Consider the following 21,632-nt stretch of genomic DNA (forward strand, 5'->3'; position numbering starts at 1 on the left):
TTTTTGCTATTTAAAGTGTCTATCTATCTTTTATAGTTTTCAAGATACATGCAGTAGTAAAAAAAAGTAAAATATTGGTAAAATAGTCATTAGCCCGGTGAGCTAAATATGTTATCCAAGTACTAGTGTTAATGTTGTCAAGGTTATCTGTATGTCTTGTTTGATTTGCTGTTCTTGTTGAGTCAAAGACACAAAACCTATTTACAAACCTACCTTTATCCTACTCTCATCATAACTGAGGTTTCTGGAGATCTTTTCTAGTATAGTATTTGTGATGAGATATCCACTTCCTATACCAAATGCTTGATAGACATCTTGCTGATCTTGAAGTGTTTAATTGTCCCTATCAAAACAGGTGGGTTCTCAACTGAAATGTCAACTAGTGTTACAAAGGTATTTCTAACACCTTTGTTACACTCTAGTGCTCTCTTCAAATCTGCTGGATTTTCAATATTATTTCCTTCGTTAGCAAATTTTAGCACATGCATCCTACAAGTTCCGGTTCTAGAATCACACAAGTCTTTTCCACTCTGTACTTCACTGAAGTTGTATTCTTTTACCCGTAAATCAAACAGAGAATTGTTCTTCCAAATAAATGCCATCAACTGCAAGGAATGGTAGCAACCTGCATTGTCTGATTTAAGGAACACTTCTTGTAAATTTGGCTGCATGGTTTTAATTCTTAACAAAACATCCTTCAATAACATGGATACTGACAACCAACCTTGAGTACCGCCCTGCAATATGCGAAGAAAGGAAACCAGGCTAAAATTTCTTTCTATACAGTTTTCATGATTGTCATCAGGTTGCTTTGGTATTAATACAACTATCACATGCCAACTGATGCCTTGTTTGCCAAACCAATTTTGTTGTGATTCTCGAAAACTATGAGGTAAATACTTCATGGCCCAATCCATGATTATCAGGGCTTGATGGTTTTTCGTGGTTTTTATTAATTCAGTTTTACTTGTTTCTTGGTTGATGGTTCTTACAACATGTGCTTTCCATTCTGATAACTTGCTACAAGATAGATCAAAATCATGTTCCATTTCAGCTTCAGCAAGTGAATTTGAAATATCAGTTGTAACCTCTAAAACTTTGTTGCAAGGAGAACAGGTCTGGGTATGTTCATGGCCACAAGATTCCTTAAAGTCCTTACTCTTATCATCTGTCAGAGCAAACGTAATACAATGATCAGCACAGTTTGAGTTTTTTTTTCATATGAAGCTTCATGTCAAACTTTAAATGTTGATTCACCTTTGCAAGTTTGTTAAGCAGTTCTTTAGAAGCTTCATTAGAAAGCCCATTTTCTTCCAAGCGGTAGACAATTTTTTCAAGTGTTTCAATGGCCGTCATGCCATCTGCAGTATAACTATCAAGCCCCTTTAAAGATTTTTTTTGTGATGCAGCACACACTTTGACTATTTTGTATAATGTTGCTTTGGATATACAGCGATTTCTTGGGTCTTCACAATAGGTTTCATATGCGTTGATAATCCTTGAGGCAATCATAGTTCTTATCATTTTAGGTATCTTTATCTGCAGTCCAGATGATAAGTGAAGGGTTTTAGAACCATACCCTACTGCTTGAGAAAAAGATGGACTAAAAAGAAACTGAATAAAGTGTTGTATCTGAAACTTGGACATTCTAACTCGATGAATCTTTGGTGGGTTTATGATTTGCCCAGGACCATGAGTCGCAGCATATTTTCTTGCAGTATCAATCTTATACTTTGTCAATCCTGGAATTAGCTTACAGAGATCAGTCTTTTTAAAATCGTTCACAATCAAAGATAGAATTTGTATCTGACTCTGATGACCATCTGCTTTTGTATAGGCTTTTACTACAGCCTGGGTCAATGCATCTGCTTCTACTTTGTTTTCTGTTTTACTTGAATAATATTTTTTGAAAACTAATTTCATTAATTCGTCTGTCTGGTTTGGTGCAATACATTCAAATAAATACTGAACACACTCATTAGCTTTCTGTGTGATGTAATCACTCGTTGATTGATGAGTGTTGCTTAATGGTCGAGTCAAGGAGTACCGCAGTGGTTTAAAATTCCCATTAGACAGTATATCCATGCTTCTGTTCAGTTTATCACGAGTATATGTTGGAGGTTTCCATGAGTCTGTGCTAGTTAATTGTGATGACTGTGTACTTGACTGTGATGACTGTGTACTTGATATCTCTGCAAAATTATAAAAGATGTTTAATAAGAAAGTTGAACAAGACCTTGACTAGGTATCATTTTTTCAATCTCTATACACTACAAACTGCTGAGAGTCTAAAAAAAGACCATATGTTGAGCTCAATATTATCTCAGCAGTACTTAACTGTACTCGACTATGGTCTTGACTTTACTTAATAAATATTATTCAGTATTTAATAATCTTGGTGTAGTCTGAAATGGTCTCAACAAAAACTGAATTAAAATAGTCACTTTTAAATTTGATTATATAACTTTCTATGCCCTATTTATGGGCAATATGTTTTTCTGATCTGTGCCTCCGTTTATGATTGTCTGTCCATCCTTTCGTTCGTTAGTCCGTCCTGTTTGTCCCGCTTCAGGTTACAGTTTTGGTCAAAGTAGATTTTGATGAAGTTCTCAATACATAGTTATTGTCTGGAAACTGCAAAAACGCTTATTTAGGGCCCTTATTCCTAATCTGTTAGGACCACAACCCCCAAAATCAATCCCAACCTTCCTTTTATGGTTATAAACCATGTGTTAAAATTTCATAGATTTCTATTGACATATACTAAAGTTATTGTCCGGAAACCATCTGTCTTCGGACGACGACGACAACATGATACCAATACACGACCGCAAAATAAAAAGCTAGAATTTTCAGTTTGGACTAAATTTAGATAGTCCTCTATTTCAAAGAAACTTTCATAAAAATCTACAGCTATCTTCATTTTATATTTATATTACAAGATACCAGGTTATTTAGAAATTTTGTTTATTGCTGTCAAATTTAACTATTTGAATTATAGATATCTATCTGAATTGAGTCAAAACTGAAAATTTTTGTTTTTTATACCTATCAATCATGTTAACTAAGGCCGTGTTCACACCAAACGCCATGTACAGTAAACATGTTTACAATTAGTTTAATGTAATGGACACTGGTTTCACATTAAATTTGTTCACATTTATACACCTTGTTTAATTGCCTGTACATAAGATTTGTAAACTATATGTCATTTAAATGTTCATTACGTAGAAACGAATGCAAAGTTTTTTGACAACTTTTCTAGCAGTAAGGGAACGACCATTTCACTTCAAACCAGATGCTCCGCAGGGCGCAGCTTGATACGACCGCAGAGGTCGAACCCTGAACAGTTGGGGCAAGTATGGACACACCATTCAAGCTTGATACAGCTCTGAATTTGGATTGTGATTAAATATTTGACACAGCATAGGTTTCTGACACAGAATGAATGTGGTCTAAGAACTTAAAATATTTAAATTGGACATTTACCTATTTTGTCTAATATCCAGAATCTAAATACATGGTTAGATTCAGCATATCAAAAAACCCCAAGAATTCAATATTTGATGAAATCAAACAAAAGTTTAATTTTGGACCCTTTTGACCTCAATGTGAACCAATTTAATAACAGGGCCCAAAAATCAAAAATATAAATACATGGTTATATTCAGCATATCAAAGAACCCCATATATCCAATTTTTGTTGAAATCAAACAAAGTTTAATTTTGGACCCCTATTAGGACCAACTTGAAAACTGGGCCTATAATCAAAAATCTAAATACATGTTTAGATTCAGCATATCAAAGAACCACATGAATTCAATTTTGGTTAAAATCAAACTAAGTTTAATTTTGGACCCTTTGGACCTTAATTCAGACCAATTTGAAAACGGGACCAAAAATTAAAAATCTAAATACAAGGTGAGATTCGTCATATCAAAGAATCCCAATAATTCATTATTTTATGAAATCAAACAAAGTTTAATTTTGGACCCATTGGACCTCAATGTGGACCAATTTAAAATCGGGGCCCAAAACCCAAAAAACTTAATACACGGTTAGATTCAGCATATCAAAGAACCCCAAAGTTTAATTTTGGCAACAAAAAAAAAAAAGGAAAAAAAATCCTCCCTCCCCAAATTCTTTTGAACCCCCTTATGATTCATCACCCCCAAATTCAATCCCAGCCTTCCCTTTGTGGTGTGGTACCTTGCAGTACAATTTCAGAGAGATCCATACACTTGAACACAAGTAATTGTGTGGAAACTAGAAAAATGCTTGTTTTTTTACCCCAAATTCCTAAACGTTTAGGGCAATTACCCCCAACCTCAAACCCAGCTTTCCCTTTGTGATATGGAACCTTGTAGTACAATTTCATAAAGATCCATACACTTACACACAAGTTATTGTCCTGAAACTAGAAAAATGATTGTTTTTTGCCCCTAATTCCTAAAATTTTGAGGCAATTACCCCCAAAATCAATCCCATCCTTCCCTTTGTGGTATGGTACAATTTCAGAGAGATCCATACACTTGAACACAAGTTATTGTCTGGAAACAAGAAAAATGCTTATTTTTGGACCCTAATTCCTAAACGTTTTGGGCAATTACCCCCAAACTCAATTCCAGCTTTCCCTTTGTGATATGGAACCTTGAAGTACCATTTCAGAAAGATCCATACACTTACACACAAGTTATTGTCATGAAACTATAAAAATGCTTGGTTTTTTTCCCTTTTTTGGCCCCTAACTCCTAAAATTTTGAGGCAATTACCCCCAAAATCAATCCCAGCATTCCCTTTGTGATATGGAACCTTGTGGTACAATGTCAGAGAGATCCATACACTAACAATAAAGTTATTGTCTGGAAGTTACAAAAATGCTTATTTTTGGCCCCTAATTCCTTAACTGTTGGTACCATAACCCCCAAAATCAATCCCAACCTTCCTTTTGAGGTATTGAACCTTATGATAAAATTTCATAGAGATCCATTCACTTAAACTAAAGTTATTGTGCGAAAACCAATGTGTTTTCGGACGACAACGACGACGACGCCGACGCCAACGTCATACCAATATACGACCGCAAAAATTTTTTGCGGTCGTATAAAAAGGGGATGGAAAATATTCCGATCCCGAATTTGATAAAAAAAAATCTGGTCATACAGATGATAAAAAAAATAATCTGAATCAAGAGTTTCCCCATATATTACTATATTATATATTTGATTGCTAGCATCGAAAAAAAAACAGAATACAAACATTTGCGAGAAAAATTCTGACTCAAGATAAAAAAAAAAACCAACATACCCCTCCCTTTTTTTTTAAAGTTAAATGGTTGCTCCTTTATGAAAGCCATTTTGATGATTTGCAGTAGTTTAAAGATACTAAAGATGTCTCGATTATGCATTAGAAAAAGTAGGCTGCAGCAGTGTGCTTACTTACAAACAAAGAAAAAACATTGAGATGTAAGGATCACTACATTTATATCTTTTCTGTTTGTTTCAAATGGTATTTCTTCTCCAGGGAGTATTTGACAAAGGGAGGGGGTAATGTTTTTTTTTTTATTTTTAAGTGTAATTTAACGTATCGGAGATATTAGACAAACAATACATTTACCTCACACTTTTGGTAACTCCTTTATGAGTGAATCGTTGTTTGAGTAAAGACCAGTGGCAAATATTTCTGTGTACGTCGAGTCGGTTTCGGAAAGACCTTTTCAAATGAATTATGTGTTCGGCAATGATGCTGCTTTGAGTCTTGATAAGGGTACCGGTTAATAAAGCTACGCAAAGTTTTTTTTTTATAACAAATGAATATATCAAGTTTAGACAAATATTTCTGTAAAGAACTTTATAAATAATTGTTATAAATATCAATTTTATTCCAAAATCGTTTCTTCCTTAAATATACATGGTAAAATTAATGTTCTTAATGCCTAGTTTTGTGTACACTTAACCTACACAAGGCCTACATTGACTATCGACTGTGTGTAGACAAAACATGATTTAAACTACATGTAAACATTGAGTTTTATCAATGGGAACGTAATTGTGTTTAGTTTACGTGTGAGTTACACTAACACAACACCGAGTTTAGGTCAATGTGAACACGGCATAAGTCCTTAAATTTGACAGCAATACACCAAAATACAAAACAACCTGGCATTCTGAAAGATAAATTTATAATAAGGATAGCTTTAAGTTTGATGAAAATCACACTATAATTTGTTTCTATTCTTAGCCCCCCAAGGGTGACTGGGGAATAGAAGTATGGTCACCATTGGTCTTCCTCCGACCGGCAGTAAAACCCGTGCTAAAGTGGGGCGTCCGTTTGGCTGTGCGGGATGTACAAATTTGCAGCCACGTCCGGTCAGAATGGGGACGTTAAATCCGATGCCTCGTGTAAAGAAAGTGCCACGTTCTTTGCACGTTAAGAACCCTTGCAACAACTCTTTGAGGGGTCCGTAGGTGACCTGTTGCAAGGCTAAATTTCTTTCCCTATCCAATATACCCTCATTTCCCGTGGCAGTCTAAATTTCTCCGACCTGAATCCCTTAATCTATTACAGAACCTACCTATTGTATTTATTGTGAACTTGTTCTCGTCCTGAATATGCATGAAATATTTGCCACTGGACGTTAAGCAACCAACAATCAATCAATCAATCTATTTTTAGCAACAGCATCAATGTTTGTTGGTTGGCCTACATAATTGACAAAAATTTGATAATACATTAATTATGATCCTGGCTAAGATTAAACACAATCCAATCAGCAGTTTCAGGGAAGATTTTTTTAAAGATTGACATTTACAATAGGTCTCTACATGGAAATGAAGATTTATACTGTATTATTTATCAAACTTACCAGAACTATAAATCTGCAGACTTGAATTAATGTCAGCAGCATCAGGATTCATTTCATCAACTGAAAGAGAGAATTCATATAATAATCAATACTATGATTTAAAAAAAAATCTATAAATAATGAGCATCCCATTAATCAGTTAGTTTGCAATTGTTGGTGTATTGTGTAGTTCTTTACAATAATGTAGTTTTGATATATCCATGATCAAAAGGATGATACATTACTATAGGAGTGTTTTGATAAATGAATATGAACTGAATACTTAACAAAAGTCAGTGAAGTGTGAAATGTAGGTCATTGTGACTCAAGTTATGCTGAACAGTGTTGTACTATACAAGATGACTGCAGTGAGTACATATCATTGATATATTACCATATATATATATTTATTTCTATTCCGTTATATTTGGAATTTCCCTATTCTATTTCTATCTTTAGACTTGTGGTACAAGTTTGGCTAGTATGTAAATCAGAAGTAGTCTGATGTTACTGTTGTTTTCTGCACGAATATTTCAAGGGCGGTAATACGGGTGGGGTTTTATAGGCATATATAAGTCCTGATTACGTTTGATTATTATCGATGTGCTCCAGTAACTTTGATAGACGAAGTTAACGTTAAGCTCTGCATAATATGTCCAAGGAAGGCTCCGACCATGATGAACGCCGTGCTACTACTCAACATGCTGAAAATAGTAACGAAACAGAGTTAAGTACGGACGGGGCTATTTCGCTTTTCACTTCAGCTTTAAACAATGCTTTAGAGAAGCAAAAACATTCCTTGATTAATCATTTCGAAGCTCGTTTAGGAAAAAGTGTTAAAGCAACCGGTGTCGACCAACCAGAATTTGTATTCCAAAGTGAGGGAATTAAAGTGCAACATTCGTTTAATACCGAGCGTCTGGAGAGGCTTGCTGCCGTTGAAAGTTGTATAAAGCTTGGAAACGCTTCCGAAGTTAGTGAAATTATTACCCAGGAAAAGGAAATCATCCGTAAGCGTAACAAAATTCTAAAGATAGCATGGATGGGACACGGTTAAAGAGTACTTGGATAGTCCGTTGGCCGACAATAAAGAAGATGCTAGTGATTTGCGTGCTGCTATTTCCAGGGCTTCTCGTAAAAGAAGTTCCAAGCCGTACAGTAAACCAGAATCTTCCAATAGTGGTTCCGGAAAAGGAGAATTCAATTCCAGGAGTTTTTTTCGTGGCCTTGGCCAAGTCAGTGATACCGAGTTCTCCAAAGTAGGCAAGTCAGAAAGTTACAAGTGTTTCTATTGTAACCAGCCCGGGCACTTTGCAAGGAACTGCCCCGAAAAAAGGATTCCTACAGCGACAGTTGGTGCACCAAAGTTCCAGGAACAGAACACAGGAAAGACCCAGTAACAAAACAGATACAGACATAGATGAAGTTGAGTATTGTTTTCAATTTGTTAACAAGTATGAGAAAAAATCTTGTCAAAATCTTATAAATGTGAAAGGAAATTTAAGAAAACATGCATTGTTTTGGAAAAATGTACTTAACGCTAATGATTTTATAATGAATGTTATTAATTTTAGTTATAGAATTCCTTTTCTGAGTGAACCACCGACTATTTTTCTAAGTAATAATAGATCCGCGTTAAAACACTCAGAATTTGTGGAAAATTCTATTGAAGAACTTTTAACTAAAGAATGTATAAAAGAAGTAAATCGACCATTTGTCGTTAATCCACATACTGTGTCGGTAAATAGTACGGGTAAAGAAAGATTAGTCTTAGATTTGAGACATGTTTATAAATTTGTCGAGAAACAAAAAGTTAAATTTGAAGGGGTTAAAGAAGCTATGACATTTGTAAATTTTAGCGGTTTTGGGTTTAAATTTGATTTAAAGTCTGGTTATCACCATATAGAAATTCACCCTGATCATCAAAAATATTTAGGATTTTCTTGGCAATATGGTGATACAGTGCGTTATTTTACTTTTTCGGTTTTGCCTTTTGGACTTTCATCAGCTGGTCATATATTTACCAAGACAGTACGTGTGTTAGTTAAATACTGGAGATCTTTAGGATTTCCCATGGTGGTTTATTTAGATGATGGTATGGGTACAGCAGAAAATTTTGATACATGTTTTGAATTATCGAAAACAGTAAAAAATGATTTACTGCTTTCCGGTTTTATTGCTAATACAGAAAAGAGTGTCTGGGAACCAGTACAAAATATTGATTGGTTAGGTTTTGTTTGGAACTTTAAAGATTGTACTTTAGAAATATCGCTTAAAAAATTATTTGCTTTAAAGCTGCTAATATCGAGCGTAGTAGATTGCAAAACTATTTTGACTTATAGATGTATTGCTAAAATATGTGGAAAAATCATTTCTATGATTCCTGCTCTTGGTAACGTTTGTCAAATGATGACGAAGCATATGCATATGCTAGTCTGTTGTAGATCTGCATGGGACGATGTCATCCCTATAAATGACAACATTTTGAAGGAACTAAAATTTTGGTATTTTGAATGCGAGTCATTATCTTTCCAACGCATTGTACCTATAAATAGAATACCACAGCGTGTAATTTTCACTGACGCTAGTCAGTATGCCGGAGCAGGGTTTATAACGAATGATAACAAAATTGTACATTTTATGTTTGATGGTCATGAAAGAAACAAAAGTTTTACATGGAGAGAATTGAAAACTGTAGAAAAGAATATTTCTTCTTTTAAATCTGATTTAACAGGAAAATTTGTTAAACTTTATACAGATAACCAAAATGTAGTACAGATTGTTAAAAAAGGTAGCATGAAAGTAGAATTACAAGACATTGCTTTAAGCTTATTTCATATTTGTTTGTCACATAATATTTTCTTGGATGTTGAATGGATACCTAGAGATAAAAATACTTATGCAGATTATCTGAGCAAAATTTTTGATTATGACGATTGGGGTGTTTCCTATCAAATTTTTGTATATTTTGATAAATTATGGGGACCATTCACATGCGATCGTTTTGCAGATTCGAAAAACAAAAAAGTAGACTATTTTAATTCTAGATATTATTCACCAGATACTTCCGGGGTTGATGCTTTCGCATATGATTGGTCTGCTCATAATAACTGGTTAGTTCCACCAGTTTGTTTAGTTAGCAAGTGTTTAAATCACATGCGGTTATGTAAAGCTAAAGGCACTTTAGTTGTACCTAAATGGCCATCAGCGTTATTTTGGCCTATCTTAGTGAATAGGTTTTCAGACAGATTTAAATCTTTCGTTATAGACTTTAGAGAGTACGTAAAACCTATGAACTTTTTTACAAAAGGTTCACAAGAAAAGAGTATATTTGCACAGAGACCTTTTAACAGTAATGTATATGTTTTGTTGTTGGATTTCTCGAAGTATTGAGATTTATGCATTGAATGTTGTATACAGACTGTAGTTGATTTAGTTTTCTGCGATGGTTATTTGCCGCAGTTATCAGATATGAGACTATATTCGTAAGAATGTTAAATTTAACATTGTGATGTTTTAACTGCAACAATTAGATATGTCATTGTTAACATTGTTGATTAATTGTTTATGAATACAGTGAGGGTTAATGCCACTGTATATATATAAGTATATGACTTTTTTAGATACTGTGAGGTTGAATGCCACAGTAAGTGTGCGAGGAAAATGCCGCATTCATTTGTTTGCGAGGAAAATGCCGCACTCATTTGTTTGCGAGGGAAATGCCGCATTCATTTGTTTGCGAGGGAAATGCCGCATTCATTTGTTAGCGAGGGAAATGCCGCACTGGGTTGTTTGCGAGGGAAATGCCGCATTCATTTATAGTAGTAATGTTAATTATATTTACTTTGTTTATAGTTATTACTTGGTATTCATTATTATATTTATTTTACAGATCAATGGAAACAATTTGAGTGTTATGCCAATGATTCGAGATTTGCCAGTATCATACGAGATTTACCCTCTTTTGTCGAATCGTCTAGATCAAATTCTACAATTAAGAAATACAAGTGCTATTTTAAAAAGTTTGAAAAATGGTGTGTTTCATGTTCACTTCAGTGTTTACCAGCGACAACTACTACGATTTCTATGTATATAGGTGGACTCATTCAACAGGGATCCAGTGTTGCGATTTTAGATGCAAGTTTTTATTCAATAAAATGGTTTCATGACTTTAATTTCAAACATAATCCTTGTTCAGACAAATTCCTTGGTCTTATTTATGAAGGAGGAAGAAGATTGCTAAGTAAACCTATAAACAAAAAAGAACCTATTACGCCAGATATATTAAGGAAAATTGTTTTGAAGTTCGGAGATCATAATAATCTCAAAAAATTGCGTGTAGTAGTATTATTTCTGTTAGGATTTTCTGGATTTTTGAGGTATAGTGAATTGGCTAACATTAAGATGAATAATATTGAGTTTCAAGTCAGTCATGTTAAAATTCGCATTGATAAAAGCAAAACTGATTTATACAGAAGGGGTAATTCTGTTGTTATAGCTGCAACAGGTACAGATTTATGTCCAGTTTTTTGGTTAAATAAGTATATCAATTTAGCTGAATTGAGCAAAAATTCTGATAGCTATATTTTCAGAGCACTGTCTTTTATGAAATCGAAAGATGTTTATAAATTATGTAATATAAATAGTCCATTGTCCTATACCAGAGCGAGAGAAATTTTGTTAGAGAGTTTATCAGATATTGGTTTAGATACGCTTAAGTTTGGGCTTCATAGTTTGAGAAGTGGTGGCGCTTCTACGGGGGCTAATAGAGGAGTCTCTGATAGGTTACGTAAAGTCCACGGTAGATGGGCTTCTGATAAAGCCAAAGATGGGTATATTAAAGACAATTTAAAATCTCAAATGGCTGTTTCCTTGCATCTTGGCATATAGTTCTCAAATTATTTATTCCTTTGTTTTATCGAAGTTACTGCGAGCAAACAAACCTAAATTATGAATTGTCTCTTATTTAGCCATGTATTTAGTATAGAAATGTTTTAAATTCGGACGAATTCATGAGGGAGAATTTAAATTTATTTCTATTCCGTTATATTTGGAATTTCCCTATTCTATTTCTATCTTTAGACTTGTGGTACAAGTTTGGCTAGTATGTAAATCAGAAGTGGTCTGATGTTACTGTTGTTTTCTGCACGAATATTTCGAGGGCGGTAGTACGGGTGGGGTTTTATAGGCATATATATAAGTCCTGATTACGTTTGATTATTATCGATGTGCTCCAGTAACTTTGATAGACGAAGTTAACGTTAAGCTCTGCATAATATATTACAGTTATGTTTGTATTGATATGTATTTAGAGGACATTGTGAATGTATATAGATGGAATTGTGGTATATTTTTGTAATTTGTAAAATGTTTACAAGATATTAAATGTTGTTTCGCTGAGAAAATAAGAAAGTTACTGCGAGCAAACAAACCTAAATTATGAATTGTCTCTTATTTAGCCATGTATTTAGTATAGAAATGTTTTAAATTCGGACGAATTCATGAGGGAGAATTTAAATATTACATACTAACATGACTGACTGATGGAAAAGGGTAAATCTAAAGTTCATTTGTATTGTTGTCAGGTCAGTCAATGTTTCACGATAAAAGTTCATAAAACTTGAAATTAAATTGAACATCCAACATGACCAACTTAATAAGATCATATTCATCATTTAAGAATTGAATGCTTCTTTTTGTAAATTCATTGGGGTGTAAAAGCGTTGACCGAAGTACATTTTGTATGAAGCGCTTTATTATTTAAATGTGTACATGGTCAAAGCTTTTACAACCCTATGAAAATACCAAAAGAAGCATTCATTACTTGTAATTACATTTTTTTTGCTATGATCATGAAAACAAAATTACCATGATTACTATCAAGTTTTTTCCTTTATTTACCTGGGCACTTTATTGTAGAAGCACCTGTCAACATGAATGTTACAATTCATTTTGAAATGAAGTTGATCAAGGAATAACGTGAGATTGCAGTTAACTAATCAGAATAACATATTATAATGACACATACATCTAATGTAACTATAAGCAAATGTATGTATAAACCAATTTTTGTGTTTACCGTAATCTTCTGATGGATATGTGGCTGGTGAAAAACATGGACTGCAAGGTACCATCTGTTCACTTCTATTAATATTCTGTTCATGAAAATCATTGCAACTGTATGGAACTCCACTTAAATAAAAATAGAAATAGAAGTTAAAATTGTATCATGTTGTATACTGTACTTGAACTTAATGTTGAGAATTTCGCAATCGGTAGATATTTGCTAAAATTACTCCATTCTAAAATGCAAATAATTTAATATGCATACATGCATATATATGGTTAATCTGATTAATAAAAAAAGAACTTAAATAAACTCTTCAAACCACATACTTATGTTGTGCTTGGTTCATATCTGTCATATTTTTTTTTGTAAATGTTTTGTCATAAATAAGGCCATTAGTTTTCTCAGTTGAATTGTTTCCTATTTTTCAAGTCTTGGACTTTTAGAGCTAACCATACGGTACTGTATTAGATTGTATCATTGTTGAAGGCTGTATGGTTGCATCCACTTCATGTGAATTTTGGTAGTCTTATTGGCAATCATACCACATCTCCTTTTTTTATACCTAAAGAAGTACATACAGTGTGTATTTAATAGTGTAAATATTTGCACCTATATTAACATTATAATTAGTACAGTTATATTACTGTTGCATAATAGCATACATGTTAAGCCTACCAGGTCTTAGTTTTTTGCAAACCTCACACCTCCTGAATTTGCCAGGATTTATACATGTACTTCACTTTTTTTGGACAAATGGCAATGTTTTTATCAGGGAATATTGATATGGGGGAGTGAAACCAGCTTAGATATTTCGATGTTTTGTTCTGTTCTGGTATATACCTCCGTTAACTGTAGTTCTCTGATTTACATTTGATTAAAAGGAAATTATCAAGGCCGGAAATATTGAGCAACCTTTACAGTATTCTGTAAATTTATACAAGCAAATTAATATCCATTTACAAGAAATTATCATGATGATTATGTATATAGGTACATTGAACATGTAGTATGGCCTAAAGAATCAAAGTCACATGATATTCTTATAAATCTTCCCTTATTTGCTGTCTAAAAGATGAAAACAGGTAGTAAATGTATATATTATAAACCTACCAATATCATTTTGTACATCTACAACTGTATGGTATGTTTTCTTGTGTCTTTCTACACAACTTCTGCATAAACCTGTCATAAATGTAAATATAGAAGGTGGATAAAAACATGTTATGGTAAGTACATATGGTCTGACTCATGAATATGATGATTAATCTTAAACATTTCTTGTAATTAAATGACCTGTGGAACAAACATTATTTCTAGTTTATCCTGCATAATGATGATCACTTGATCGCTTGATGAATTTGAGTGTAGGAATACAGGTGAATCCCTCTATCTGGTAAATGAATGACGTCATAAAGGTGCATATAATTGACAATTTTTTTCCGGTGGGGAACATACATGTACATGTAACATACATAACATAACACCCCATCACATTCTGCATGTACATGTATGTACATAAATTAGGCCATTAGTTTTCTCGTTTGAATTGTTTTACATTTGTCATTTTGGGCCTTTTATAGCTGACTAGGTGGTATGGGCTTTGCTCATTGTTGAAGGCCGTAAAGTGACCTATAGTTGTTAATTTCTGTGTCATTTGGTCCTTAGTGTAGAGTTGTCTCATTGGCAATCATACCACATCTTCTTTTTTATATAACTCGAAAGTAGTCTATTATAATTTAACTCAATTTATTTTTTAACATGTTTAACAATCTGTTTTTACTATACATTTAGAATCAGTGGCAGATCCAGAACTTTTCATAAGGGGGGGCCCACTGACTGACCTAAGGGGGGGGGGGGCCGCTCCAGTCATGCTTCAGTGATTCCCTATATAATCAACCAAATTTTTCCCACAAAAGGGGGGCCCAGGCCCCCCCTGTATCTGCCTATGAGAATGGTGTTGTTAATCTCATAAAATCCTTGTTTTTCATTCTATAATGTGGTAAAAGCGACATACATGTATGTAAATAAATGGAATGATAAATTGTGCAAGTTTTTTATCTGCTAAGAAAAGAAGAAAAAAGATAAAAGACATAACTGGGAGGTATAAACTGATCCTGCATCATGTGAATGGTACATGTATGGGGAAACCAACAATTTTTTGCATGGCCTCAGAAGATTTAATGTTTTAATTCTGCAGTGGTTCTGTTTGAGCAGTGCAATTACATTGGCTCGAGTCTATGTTTTGGTTTTTTAACTTTATGTCACCTTAATGTGCCATTGGCAATGCCACAGTGGGGGATCAAGAACTTTTAAAAATGGAGGGGGGTTGCCTACTGACCAAATAAGGTGATGGGCAGTGACTTCCAAACATTTCAACTAGTTATTTCCAGCAAAAAGGGGGCTCTCTTTGAATGGGATCCCAATGCACATGATGCAAATAATTTGGGGTTTTTTTTCACGTATAGAAATAGCATGTGCACAGGTTTACAGGATTGATTGATTGTTGGTTGCTTAACGTCCAGTGGCAAATATTTCATGCATATTCAGGACGAGAACAAATTAACAATTAATACAATAGGTAGGTTCTGTAATGTAGGTCATCCGGGAAGAAGGTCGGGGAAATTTAGACTGCCACTGGAAAATGAGGGTAAATTGGATTGGGACAGCAATTTTGCCTTGCAACAGGTCACCTACGGACCCCTCAAAGAGTTGTCGCAAGGGTTCTTAACGTGCAGAGAGTGTGGCATTCTCTCTACACGAGGCATCGGATTTAACGTCCCCATTCTGACCGGACGTGGCTGCGTACTTGTACATCCCGCACAGCCAAACGGACGCCCCACTTTAGCGAGGGTTTTACCGCCGGTCGGAGGAAGACCAATGGTGACCATATTTCTATTCCCCAGTCACCCTTGGGGGTAGGTTTACAGGATAAAATTTGAATATCATGTGAAAATTTCCAACAAATCTATGGTTTTCATGAATTATTCTTAATTATAAGATGACAGTTATAATTTATCAATGGCGAAAGTTAGAAAAGCAATCAAGTTCAGATGACCAACAATAATCTGTTTACGCTATTTTACGTACATGTACATGTATGATAATGTTGTCAATTAATTTCATTAGCAATGTAACATGCCCCCTTAGTTTCTAGTGAAATTTTTCATATCACTCGACTCTGATGAGAAAGGAAATTATCAGTCAGTAAGATCAATTTTTTTTCATGAAATAGCGATAATGTGTGTTACAGTATAACTTATAATTATATAACCATGTATTGTCCCAAAATATAGTTCAATTGTGCTCAGCTCAAACATGTCAAAACAGGAATAGCCTCACATTTCATCCATTTTTTAAGCTTACATAAACTTTATACTTGGAGACAATGAACGTTATTCCATATCATATGTCTCATTGCAACACGCAATATCTAAATGCAAGCAATTCTTACCATCTCCAACTGCTGTGATGGTTCTGTCATGCACCCATATCTCTTTTGCCATGGCAAGTGTTATTCCCCGATCTGGCTTTTCTTTACTTGACTTTGGGTGTAAGGGATGTGCACATGTTCGCTTACATCTATACCATTGTGTACTAAGTTTGTCTCTGTGAGAGTCACATATTGTCATTTTCATAGTGGCATTTTCCACCGTAAATAAACCAGCACGATACAGTATTAATAAACCCTCTGGTATTGATACATGCTTGTCTTTGGACCGGATTTAAAACGAATAAGATGGTCACTGATATCACATCTCAATTTATATATAATTTGACAATCTCCTTCACACTTCACTGCATCAAACGATCTAGAAAAGCTACATTCTTGTTTAGCAACAAGTGTTTCCATGGGGGCTGCCATTTTGATTGTGACAGGAAAGGTTTCAAAGGGGAGGTAATCAGTAAAAATACTGGTGAGGAAACTGTTGAAAATTTGGTTATTTTGTTCACCAAAAAAATATATTTACACTGAAAACCCAAGAGAGAAAAATTATCAATAATTCATATAACAACTATATTTTATATTTCATTCAAAATTAGGGAAAAATAAGCGTCCCGTATTGTTTTGTCTTAATTTAAAAAAACCTCACAATGTCAAAGGTCATGTGACTTACTCTATTTTGACCTGCTTTCAAGGGAGGGAGGGTTTTACTATGAGAGAGAAATTTTATTTTGTGCATCAATCTGAAGACACTTGATGTAGTTTTATACTTTTTAAATCCAATTTTAAAGCCCAAAAGGTATTCTTGGGGGTTCTAAAAGGACTAAATTCAGCAATCAGAAATGGACCAAATATGATGGTTATACTTGATCACCCAATAAAACAATGAGGTCGATATTTAAATTTTTTTTTTTTTTTTTTTATTTAAACACAAATATATATTAGTTTTTTATATATTTCGAGATAAAATAAAATACCCCAGGAATTGATATTCCTTCAATTTGCCTGGTTTTCTCGTAGAATGACAGTTAAATAATGAAAAATTATTTTGTCGTTGTTTGTAAAAGAGTGGCAGTGGTTTGTAAAAGAGTAACCGGTTTGAATCCGCCAGTGTACTTGATCCATCTTGGAAGATGAAAATTTCTAGTGTATTTTATCCAGGTCTATGTAAAATATCCACCACTCCTGATAAGATTCTAAAGAGAGTTTTTAAAAATGATTTGGTCGTTGATTGTAAAAAAGTGGCTAAAGATACCAGACGGCCTTAGTAGCTACGATTAGGTAAGCGGACAAAATTTAAAGAGTGAAAAGTTTATTTAAAATTTTATGTGGAAACAGGTCACGTGTAGGTTTAACTGGCAGAACTTTATTGATAATTGTTGAACCACTTCTTCTAATAGTTCAGGTACATGGGAACAGTTCACGTGTAGGTTTTACTGACAGAACTTGTTTGATAATTGTTGCACCACATCTTCTAATTATTCAGCACCAGCCAGCAGTAATTCACAGTTAGAAATTGTTTTTTCCTTACCGTCTTTAAATTCCATCATTATACTATAGTGTTCATCTGTAGATTAATGAAACCTTATGGAGCTTTTCTTTAGATTACGGTGTTTCGTTCAAAGTCAGCAAAACACCTGTAACTTGAAGGCGTATTTCGTTGTACACAGAGTGAAAAGATTTTTTTACAAAGATTTGAATACGTCACACAGGAGACAAAAAAAAATTGTCATTGTAAGTACTTAAAGGTTTAAAACTATTTTTAGTATCATTAATTAAAGAATCAAGTTTAAGGCAAAGCTTAACAAACAAGTTATGTGGAATTAACGGCCACAGTTCACTTTGAATGACGAGGTCTGACATGATAACAGAATGCCGACATGATTGATTTAACTGACAAATATGTGCACCATTGGTAGCAATGGATGCTCAAGTTCCTTCAGGTTAAATCCCAAAGAGAAAGAGGGCCATGATCTTATTCGCATCACCCCCTGGTTTATGGGGAGTAAAGATTAACAATTTAACAATTTCTAGATCATAAAACAGTTATGCTCGAACTGGTACCAATAGACCAGTTTCACATAAGCGACTTATCAACGCTGATCTCGAAATCCTGTGCGCGCTTGAGTTTAAATCCCGCGATAATTAAAGATATCATACGTGACAGGGGGCTACATCAAATTGACTCTGATATTAGCAACACAATAATAAATCAACTAATAATACACATCTCTAGCTCATGGTGTATGCTTGAGATTATTTAAGTTTAAGATATCAATAATCGTTTATTTGATTAACAAATTTAAAATAAAAAGATGTGGTATGATTGCAAACGAGACAACTATCCACCCGACCCAAATGACAGATGAAAGCAACTATATATCACCATACAGCCCTCGACAATGAAAAAATCATACCGAATAGTAAGCTCTAAAAGATCCCGACACAAACAATACAAACCTGAAAATAAGTCATCTTGTTGCTACCAGTTGTGTTTTAATATTAGTAAAATGGTTTTTAAAAAAGTATTAATCTTGTAATTGCTTTCTTTTGCCTACTGCGCTATGTACGTTGCAGTATATCAGTTTGATTTTTCTTGAAAAGAGAAAAGTATTTGATAAAAAGAAAATACATTTAATTTCAGTTCTGTTCCAGTATCAATTCGCAGTTTTTCTGAAATATTTTTTTGCATCTTCGGCTTGTGACATGCATGTAAAGGGGTTACGGCCTACATATAGGTTTAGTATCATAGACTCGAACTCAGTTTAATTTTCTTTTGAAACAAAACAGGTTACTATTATGGTGACTTTTACGTGAAATTTTATGGGTACAAAGACAAGTTACCGGCATTACTAAATAATCGAAATTTCCACTAATAGTAGTATGGAAGTGTAAACCAAAATTGATAGAATTTGTCCTTATATCCTTTGTCAAAGATGTAGTATATATTGTGATATGTTAAAAATATGAAAAACACAATGATAGGTCACCGAGTTTTGTTTTTAAGCTACAGGCTGTAAAAATATGAAACATTTTGTATGGACTATACAGAGAAAAATTTTAAGGTATCATTATATGAATATTTGAAGGTAAAATGAATGATAGAATATCAAAATAAAATGTGGGAAGATATAGCTCTTATAAAATGCTTTCAGAATACCAACAGAAAACATTGACATGTAGTAGACAGGGCCTCGGCTCCATGTTGAAGACCGTACTGTGACCTATAATTGTTAACTTCTTATACATTGTAACTTGGATTGAGAGTTGTCTCTTTGGCACTCATACCACATCCTCTTATTTAAATGTACATTTGTTTCAAATATTTCTGCGTCAGTGATATTCTAAACGGCCATGATAATGAAGAGAGATATAAAAGACGTTTTAAAATACGTATCAGAAATACAGGTTTACCTTTAATTTCAAACATCAGACTATAATACAATGCATTCAATACCATTTTAATATCAAAACTATGTTCATGATCGACTTCGTCTATGCAGAGGTTCAGTCCCAGCAACCAGAGTAATTTTCTACATATTTTCAACTTTATCATTTTTCATGCCATTAAAATTAATTGAATATCCTATATTTACCACGCTTTGCCATAAAAAAAGATCAAATTGCTGAATGACCCCCCTCCTAAATTATTAAAATATTCCCAGTGGCATTAAGGTCCGTACTGGCCATGCTAAATAAGTATAAATTAGGTACTAGGGTTAACATTCTGTATAAGGGGATGACCATTTGATTTTTAGGGGGGGGGGGGGGGTTTAGAAAATTATTATTCTAGTAGGAATTAAAAATAAATAAGTATGACCAGGCAGGATGCAGGAAATAATTGTGTACAAAAGTTGAATAAATCAATCAAATAATCGCCCTTTATCAGTAACTGTATGTATAGATAAGGGTACGTTTTATCAATTGTCACCTGGTGAGATTGTACAAGGTAAAACGAGAATTCCACATGGCTAAGATGTTAATTGACTTCTTAATTTATGACCTAATACTATGTAGATGAAGTGAGCCCCGTTTATTTATCTAATTTATTCTTCCCGTTAAGTGAACGACCTCAGTGTGAATTTGTGACAATTAAAGGTACAATTAAAGCCAGGTGGCATATCAGATCGTATATTACCGCAACCAATAACACAGCAGTAGTCCGTTTTAAAATCTTTAAATGTGTCATTCTTAATAAAGTTGTCTCGTCAATATAATTTTTATATTTTGATTCAAATGATGCTCATGTTGCTTTGACATGTAAACGCAAACATTTAATCAGATGATTTTTTTCCCAAGTCTGCATGGTCACTGCTCAGTATAACCGTTAGCCCCCAGTTGATGAACTCTCGGAAATTATCGCGTGATTTCATAGTTTGGCTAATTAGATTAGACATGCGCATTTAAATGTGAAACTGGTGTATTCAGAACCGGCCACTCAGGGTAGACATGAGATGGTCTCAACAGAACTTCCTGCTGTAACGCAGGAAAGTAAAAAACTAATATGATCCGACGTACAATACAGTAACGGATCATGACCCCTTAATCTTGCCAGATCCCGCCAAACAACTTTTTACTGTGACTAAACATTTAATTACCATATAATGAACAATTATACTATTATTTGAGATATAAACGCTGAAAGTTCATAACAAAAATTTAAAGTTCTATATGTGTTCCTGGTGGAAAAACTAAATAATCATACTGATTGTTCCAATGACATTGCTGGTGGCTGATTGTCCTGGTAAAACTGTATGACACTCACTCAAATTTAGAATACGATAGTTCTCAAAAGTTTGTTCAGCAAGCAATTCCATCGGCTTAGTCTAGTCATCTTTATTTTTTCCAACAACGTATTATGTATCAGACTTTTCTCTGTACAGCCTGAAAAATGAACAAAACAGCAACAGACAAAGTAATTGTTGGTAGATTGTGAGGGGAGGTGGGTGGGTTTTGAAACTTTCACTTATCTAGAGCGGCTAGTTCAAATGTGAGGCTGAAGTCACGTGATGTTTATAAGCCGAAAGCGAGATGCGGATCCGAATGATAAAATATGTCTTTATGGAAAATAAATATATTAATCAAATCTCTTTCATTAAATTGGTTTATCTTATAAGTGAAAACCTTATTAATTAAAGAATCAAGTTTAAGGCAAAGCATAACAAACAAACAATTTATGTGGAATTAACGGCCACAGTTCACTTTGAATGACGAGGTCTGACATGATAACAGAATGCCGACATGATTGATTTAACTGACAAATCTGTGCACCATTG

General features: G+C 33.9%; 1 protein-coding gene across 1 annotated transcript; it reads right to left on the bottom strand.

Moving 5' to 3' along the window:
- Positions 1-675: 675 nt before the first annotated feature.
- Positions 676-13,000, bottom strand: LOC127722352 (uncharacterized). Its single transcript, XM_052229237.1, has 4 exons — positions 12,924-13,000; positions 6,866-6,925; positions 1,758-2,192; positions 676-737 (listed from the first exon to the last, which is right to left on the bottom strand). The coding sequence occupies exons 1-4, from the start codon at positions 12,976-12,978 to the stop codon at positions 676-678; spliced, it is 612 nt and encodes a 203-aa protein (XP_052085197.1). The 5' UTR covers positions 12,979-13,000.
- Positions 13,001-21,632: the final 8,632 nt, after the last annotated feature.

This window comes from Mytilus californianus, unplaced genomic scaffold (assembly GCF_021869535.1).
Source record: "Mytilus californianus isolate M0D057914Y unplaced genomic scaffold, xbMytCali1.0.p SCAF_12, whole genome shotgun sequence".
In the NCBI taxonomy this organism is placed as follows: Eukaryota; Metazoa; Mollusca; class Bivalvia; order Mytilida; family Mytilidae; genus Mytilus; species Mytilus californianus.

Bases quoted from the DNA above. Each gene is read 5' to 3' on its own strand.
- LOC127722352 (XM_052229237.1), bottom strand. From the start codon at position 12,978: ATGGTACCTTGCAGTCCATGTTTTTCACCAGCCACATATCCATCAGAA. The intron at 6,926-12,923 runs GTAAACACAAAA...TCTCTCTTTCAG, and splicing joins ATATCCATCAGAAGATTACG to TTGATGAAATGAATCCTGAT. The intron at 2,193-6,865 runs GTAAGTTTGATA...ATAATTTTGCAG, and splicing joins TCTGCAGATTTATAGTTCTG to AGATATCAAGTACACAGTCA.